We start from the raw sequence: 7955 nt of genomic DNA on the forward strand, positions 1-7955 counted from the left end.
AAAAGAAAAAAAAAAAAAGAAAGCACTGATAAGTTTCACTTGGAGAAAAAAAGTATATGGAAAGTTCCAAACCCACAGCTACTATGAGTTTATGCATAAGATCTCATCTGCTTAAAACTTCACTTAGAACTTCAAATGAAAACTGAAGTACTTTCTCACCTGTAAAAGTGCAGAAGGATAATGCTTAAGTGAAATTAAAACAAGTTATTTGCATCTTCTCTGCCACATCCACACAGCAAAACAGCAGCAAATAGCCAGTACACACTTTTGCTCAGGCTCAAAGAAGCCAAACTCAAGCAGATGCCCAGATGTTTGATAGCACAGAGATCTGGCAGGGGCCAAAGGGCCATAACGTTGCCGAACAGCAGCTAACTAACGCAATAAGAAACAAGACTCTCTCTTACCTGGCTGATAACTGGAGAGATCTGACAGCAGGTTCTTGAACTGGCCCTCCAAGATAGATAAGGGTTTAGTAAAATATCAAGGGTTTCATATGACAATTATACTTACTTGGAGGTTAACTTCTCAGCAACAAATACAAAGAAAAAACACCTCTTGTTCATGTCAAACCATGGTTTGTAGCCTTAAGACCAACACATCTCTCAGATACTTTTCTGCTTTCTCTACTAAGGTATCACAGTAGTGAAGATTGCATAGAAACAGCGTGCAGCAACAGCGTGACTGATACTGACAAAACAAGATGTTAACAGTTCTACTTCCAGCTCCTCTCAGTAGAATTTTAATGCCAAATAGTCTTTGACTAAAATACCAAATATGTGTATATACACACAAATATGCACATATACTCAAAGTTTAGACAGCCTGCCTTACCCTTATTTTCTTTTCATCCTGCAAGAAGGCAAGACAGAATGAATGGAAACAAAGTTAAACCTCAAAGACTAAGTACATGAACTCACCAGCCTGCTGGAATTCAACAGCTTTCAGTGTTTCTGCAGATGTCACGCTTGTGATCTGTTACAGCACACACAGAGCTTTAACAACGAGTGAACACACATATGTGAGCCTACGAAAGACGTAATATTTTTGCATTGATCGTGAAATTTACCAAAGCACAGATAGGCTGTTCTGGTCAAGGAACACATGCTCCCTCTGCTGACTGGTTAATTTAATGGAACCTCAATGGTACCAAGATGTCATTATGTATTAACTGTTTACATTGTGAGAATACAGCATCGGTACAAGCTTCTAAGGAAAATAACAGTGCCTATTTATTTGCCTATTTATTTTTATCTGAGCTTGAATATTTACCTTCTCTGCACAGGAATCTAGTGTATTTTCCTGTGAGCATTTAGCAGAAAGAATGCCAGATTCTGATAAAGCAACCACAACATTAAATCTTACATCCATTTATAAAAATCACTTCAAACTTCAAGTGTGTCATAAATATTTTTATTTACAAAAACAGTGATTTTCCCCAATTTACAAAGAAGTTACAAAAAAATCAAATATATTATGAAGGCTTGAACATTTGTATACTAATAACCATAATCATTCAGGAACAAGAGTTTTGAACAAAAAACAAAGTGGCAAAATTGTACTTCAACTCAAGGTTTAAATATTAGAAAAGAATATTTCTGTTAGTATTTACAACCACGCTTAATTTCAGGTGTGTTACCTACATGGCAGAATACCCACCTGAGACACCAGATTTTGAGAAACATAATTTAGTTGAATGTTTTTGACTACTGCTTCTTTAGATAGTCACAGTATTTAAAGAAAAACACACTCCAAACACAATGGATACTGCAGGACTTGCACCTAAATGTGCTTTGAAGTCCTCACATCAGAGTGCTTGCACAAGTGCATTAAGGCATTAAGTTGTTAAACAATGTTGACTCTCCAAGTCACAAAATACAATGTTTATTAATACCTATTAGCTGTGTTTGCACTTAGAAATGAAGATATATGTGATATAATTCAAACTGATAATTATCTTCTTTACATATCAGGATATATTGTTGTCATTAGCATGTAACAAATTCCAGGGAATGTACAGTTCAATCTGTAATTTGCTTTTTTATCAAAACAAACTAACTGGTTTAATGTTATCCTTCTCCACTCTAGGATAATTATGATGTTGTGTGTTAAACTGAGCAAAACCAATGAGAAGTAGTACTCTTCTGACTGTGAAATGGATTCCCTAAAACAATCATTATTGACTAGCAGCTGCAATTACAACAACCTGTATAAGGGCATATTTATGAGTAGCACATGGAAAGAGTCGTTGTAGCACTCTAACAAGCACAATGTAGATTTCATCTCTGGCTCTACTTGAAAAAAGAACAGAACAGCCTATTTTTGTGTCCCTTATACTAGGAGCCTTGCTGTATATCACAAGTTTGCTAAATAACCTTCATAAGAATTGTATCACTTGATACCAGCTCTAATGTGGTTTGGTTTAGGCCCTTTGTTCCTCTGGCCACACTGTTATGTAATTTCTTTATTAAGAGGTAGTCTAGTAACACATGCTTTTATACCTAAGAATCAAAGCAATGAAGCACCTAAGTAATGACCAGGTATTTTCAGAGCAAATGGAACAGCTCACTTAAAGCCAAAGGTGTTCAGAACACTGTTTAATAATGCTCCTCTTCACCCAACTGCCTTGCAGGTAGGCTCAATCCTTTCTAAGGTTTCACAGACTGAATATCATTGTTTGTTTTTTTCTGGTAGACAACATTTTTGTCTCCATAGTTTCAGCCTCAGAAAGTGGGTATATTTTAAATTACTGAACTCAAGAGACAAGAATTTCAGCATCCCCTGTGAGATGCTGCATGAACCTAAAGCCCTCCAGCAGTCCCTAACACCAAAAACCTAAATCTTAGATGTCTCATGCCAATACTGTTTTGCTGGTACCATATGCTGCTCACTCCACTCAAAAAAGCATAACTACTTGCTCACCAACTGAACTGCTACACGTACTCCAGTATGTACTAGAGTAAGAAACCTTTTCTAGAGCAAAAGTTTTTTTGTTAATTTAGCATTCAGTGTTTGCAATTGTAATACTGAATTACATCCAGTCATGCACAGTCAAAAGCATAAGCATTTAACAGTTTTAAGAAAAGATGAATTAGATGAAAAAAATAAAAAAAGAAAAAAAGAAAGAAAGCACTGATAAGCTTTGATAAGTTTCACTTGGAGAAAAAAGTATATGGAAAGCTCCAAACCCACAACTACTATGAGTTTATGCATAAGATCTCATCTGCTTAAAACTTCACTTAGAACTTCAAATGAAAACTGAAGTACTTTCTCATCTGTAAAAGTGCAGAAGGATAATGCTTAAGTGAAATTAAAAAAAAAACAACAAGTTATTTGCATCTTCTCTGCCACATCCACACAGGTTCTCACACAGCAAAACAGCAGCGAATAGCCAGTACACATTTTTGCTGCCAACTAACGTGCATAAACCAGAAAAAGAACCACAGGAGAACACCATATGTGAAATTTAAGCACAGTTCATTTGCAAGCTTTGGATAACAACCCTAGAAAACAGTATTAAACTGTTTTAAAATGCACAGAAGTATACATTCAGAGACTAGAATATACATTCATTAAAGAAAATATCTGTAGCTATAATAACAAACTGATGTTCAAAGACAAAATTAAAGAGATTTTAGTGAAATAACAGCACTTCTGTACTCCAAGTCAAATCTGAAGACAAAGGTGTTGTGTGTTGTTGTATTTACCTTTAAATGCACTTTTTATCTTCTGAATCTGTCAAACCTCACTTAAATTACAGTTGGCGTTCATATGCAGCATTTCATAGATCTATACTTAATACAAAGTATTTATTCTCTAAGCAATAGATGAATGAATGCTTGAATTTCAAATGTTAATTCCTGAGCAGGGGACCACTGAGTCCCTTGTGCGCATTTGAGCCACATGCTGTCATACAAATCCACACACAGTTAAGAAAATGTGCATCCACGCATGACTGTTGAAGAAAATACATTTTTGTTTCTGAGCTTAGAAAAACAGTAAGAAAAAGTATCCAACAGTCTCAGGGCTGCCTGAACCACCTCCCTTAGTGCTGTCTCTAAAACAAAGCTTCACATACACAAGGTGAGTACCTGACACTGCCACATCAAATAATGGTTTGGAAGTTTATTGAATTCAATTACAGTGCTTCAGGAAAATGCTACTCATTTTCTATAACAGTAGGACTTCCCTACGCTCCACGCAGCTACAGATATTACCCATCTGCCTACTAAATTTTAACAGCCTAATTCAAATTCATCTCCTTTGTTCATTTGTAAAATTTTACCAGCAGTTCCCATGGAATCGGAACTGAGTCAGCAATCCTTAGTTCAGCTGCACTGCAGTGAAATTTCATCAAAACATTTTTCTTCAGAGTTTACAGACCTGGAAATCCAGGGAACTGTCAACAAATTCACTTGCAGAAGTGTTTTTTTCAGAACTAGTAAGTAACAAAAAGGTTTCTAACACTGGTAACAGCTTGACTATCAAGGAAAAACAGTAATGGTTTCAATATCAAAGTCGGCTAGCAGTACAGAATAGCAGCAATGCAAGTCTCTATTTGTTGTTTCTGTAATAGTTTTCAATTGCTTCCGAATTAAAATACACTACAGTAACTGTGATATCGTCTCTGTACATTCTCGCAAGGTCTTCAGGCAGTGTCAGCATCGCAGCAAGTTTCTCTTGGTCCACTTCCCCATATTCATTATTCCCAATTGCATGCCGTATTAAGTGCGTTGCTATGTTCTGGTCCAGTGAGGTAATACCCCTGTTTTTCCTCTGAAGTAACAGGTTGTGCAAATAACCCAAATTAACTGGTTTCTCAAAAGCCAGTTGTGGTTTCTGCACATTAAGCTCTGTAAGGTGTCCAGCAACTAGTTTTACAACCTTTTCATTACTGAGCATCTCCCATAGTCCATCTGAAGCAATAATGAGAAACTTATCTTTGCTTCTTAATTTGTGGTATGTGACTTCAGGCTCCGCTGTTAAATATGGAGGTGTATGGTAGTTTGGAGGAACATACTGATAAATATTTAAAGCCCCAACATTGCAGCTATTCTCGAGAACGCTGTGTTGCAATTCTTTACTCCATTTTAGTTGCACATCTCCAAAAGCTCTGGAGGGCATGAGAATCCCCAGCAATCTGTCATTCACAAATAGCGTTTTCTCCTCAGATCTAGGATGTTCTCTCTTTAGTCTTCTGATTTCAGATTCATCATAGGCGTTGTGGTCTCGTGTTAGAGGGAGAGCAGACCAAGTTCCATCTTCTTCATGAACCCCTAAAATTGCTCTGCAATCACCAGCATTTGCAACATGCAGGTGAACACCATCAATGTGAGCTACACACGCCGTTGCACCAGAAAAAGCTACCTGAAGGGCAGTGTTTCTCACCAATTCGTTTTCCTGGGGAGCCTGAACTTCCAGTGATATGTCTGAGTCTAACCTTTTGAATGCGCTTATCATGGCTTCTTCCAAACTAAATCCTGGCTCAATGTCTAGGTCCAGTAAATGCTGCCAGTAAACTCGCAGGCTCTCAAAATACTGTGAAGTCATTTCTCGATGCTCTACATCATTTGGATGCTTGTGCAACTGCAGAATAGGAATAACTGGTTTCATGCACTCCACAGCAAGCTCCATTTCTTCCAAAGTTTGTCGAGACATGAGAGAAACTGCTATGTAATGAAGTAGTCTCTCACTTACTGCCTGAGCACAAGCAGAACCAGCATGGCCATCAAAGACACCAAACATCATCCCCCTGGTCTGCAAGCAAGTGGCTGCACTCCTGCGGTCTTCAATAGGAGTATTGGATGCCAGCTGGTTACTTTCAAACTTCAACACAGAATTAGTACTTTTACAACTTGAATCCAATATTTTATGGGATAATTCACCTGCTCTGAGTATATCGTTGATTTGTGATGGAGACAACTGGAAAGAGAATTCTTCTTCTTCAGTGGAGGTATGCCTGAATGCTTTTCTCAAGGAGAAAATATTGTCTAAGCTGCAGGTCCCAGCAGGGTAGAGAAGTGTTTTGGAAAAAACAAGCTTCCATTTTATTTTGTGTCTGTTTGGGACACATATGGAATACAAACGTCCTCTTCTATGTAAAACAAAGCTGTTTCTTGCTGAGCCTAAGATCCAGGATGATACAGTTCTTGACATCATAAGTCACTCCACAAGTAGGAGCAACTTCTTTCAATCAAGCAGGATGTCCTTATAGTCTGCAATATAAAAAAGAAAACACACAACTTGCAAGTTTCACAAGATGCTTTCTATACAGCAATTTTCTGTACAGCAATACAAAGAAGTCCAGAGCTCTCAGAAATGTTCAGAACAGCTACGGATACAAGCATCTAAGAAGTGATACAGTTTCCATTACTTAATTACAATCTTGGTGAAATTAACTTAGCATATATCTGTCTCTTATCAATTAATTCAACAGAAAAGCTAATTTTTATTTGCCAGGTTTTTGGGGTTTTTCTGTCATTACAGCAAGGCTAAGTGGAAGCTCCAACATTACAAGAAATTTAACTTTTCAGTGAAAAGCCTAGCGTAACAAGATACAGAGGAAACAAATTCCTTTAAGTTTCTCAGCGTAAGAGGCAATTAATGGCCAACTTTTAAGACTGCCACAGTCCAGCTCTATTAATGCATTCTAAATATCAAAACCAAGAGTATTCAAATCCTACAGAAAAACTGAAAGAAACAGTAAGCAGATTAACATTTTATGTAACTTGCCATGATCTTCTTGTCTAGAGCAAGCTAGCTGACCTTTCTAATTCTATTCCAGCTTACGTCCTTGACTCTTTTTATACCTTCCAGGTCATAACACACGTAGGATTTCTGCACAGGTGAAGTCAAGTTTTACTGTTTATCACAGCACCGTGCACTTAAGACAATAAGGAAGTTATACCACAGTTTTATTGGTGACTTTTACAGCTTCCAGTTAGGCTCATTTAAATGCTCATTTAAAAAGCAATTAAAACAAGCAGCAGTGAAGAGTTCTGCTGCCAAAGGCAATGAAACCTGGGGCATCTGAGGTACTTCTTTTTCCAGGGAAGAGGTCCATCCTATTGCTTCCTCCTTTAAATCAGGTGTTCAAGCTGAGGGAAGCACAAATTGCTGCTAAGCACAACTAGATGCCCCAGGGTGCCCCTGGGATTTGAAAAGCTGACTGTGTTGTAGCACTGCAAATACAACTACTCCCAGAAGACCACACTGGCAACCAGTTACAGTTTTCCAGGAGCTCAGAAGCCACTTGAGGCTGCTGTTGGCATTAAATGCTCCAGGGCTTAGCCCAGAGCTGCCACGTATTACTGCAATACTGCTGTGTTAGCAGGGCACCTGAAGAGAAATAGCAAGAAGTCAGTCCAGGCAGCTGCATAAAGAATTGTTCTGAGAAACCAGCAGAAGCTAAAACCAAACTTGAACTATTCTAAACAAAAAGCCAACTGATAGAACCCAAGGACTTTACTGAAATCCCATCTGAAAAACAAAAGCAAAGTATACTACCATGGCCAACTAGGGGAAGAGCAGCGAGCTCTCACCACCTGGGGGCCCGAGGAGGACGGGCTCAGGCTCACAGTTTTACTGCTGCCATCCAGAGGACAGACGGAAGTGGCAAAGCCAGCGTGTCAGCGCATCGCTCAGTGCGTGCCGCAGCCTCCTGGGACAATGACATCTCCTGACAGCGCCACAGTGTACAACCTACACAAAGGTTAGGGGAAGACAGCTGGCACTGCCCGCTCCAACAACAGCGAACCAAAGCACGCAGCAGTACCAGACAAACCTTCTTCACGGCCAACCTCTCCCAGGCCACTACCCACCCTATTTCATCTCTCTGGTCCCAACCTTCCGAGCCAGCTGGGGCAGAAACAATGATGACTTTTATATTCTTAACTGAAAGAGCTCACAAAAACAGCCCGTTCCCCCGCTCACACCAGCCGCTAACCAGCAGGCCGGCG

The 7955-nt window shown here is 39.0% G+C and overlaps 1 protein-coding gene across 2 annotated transcripts; it reads right to left on the minus strand.

Annotated features, from left to right (window-relative positions):
- Positions 1-1394: 1394 nt before the first annotated feature.
- PDP2 (pyruvate dehyrogenase phosphatase catalytic subunit 2) lies at positions 1395-7935 on the minus strand. Of its 2 annotated transcripts, none has more exons than XM_010717734.2 (2): positions 7818-7935; positions 1395-6212 (listed from the first exon to the last, which is right to left on the minus strand). In XM_010717734.2, exon 2 carries the CDS (start codon positions 6154-6156, stop codon positions 4552-4554), a length of 1605 nt encoding a protein of 534 aa, XP_010716036.1. In that variant the 5' UTR covers positions 6157-6212; positions 7818-7935; the 3' UTR covers positions 1395-4551. The 2 variants fall into 2 exon arrangements, with proteins under 2 accessions (XP_010716036.1, XP_003209868.1); XM_003209820.4 differs by lacking the exon at positions 7818-7935 and adding an exon at positions 7504-7805.
- Positions 7936-7955: the final 20 nt, after the last annotated feature.

This window comes from Meleagris gallopavo, chromosome 13, assembly GCF_000146605.3.
Source record: "Meleagris gallopavo isolate NT-WF06-2002-E0010 breed Aviagen turkey brand Nicholas breeding stock chromosome 13, Turkey_5.1, whole genome shotgun sequence".
Lineage (NCBI taxonomy): Eukaryota > Metazoa > Chordata > Aves > Galliformes > Phasianidae > Meleagris > Meleagris gallopavo.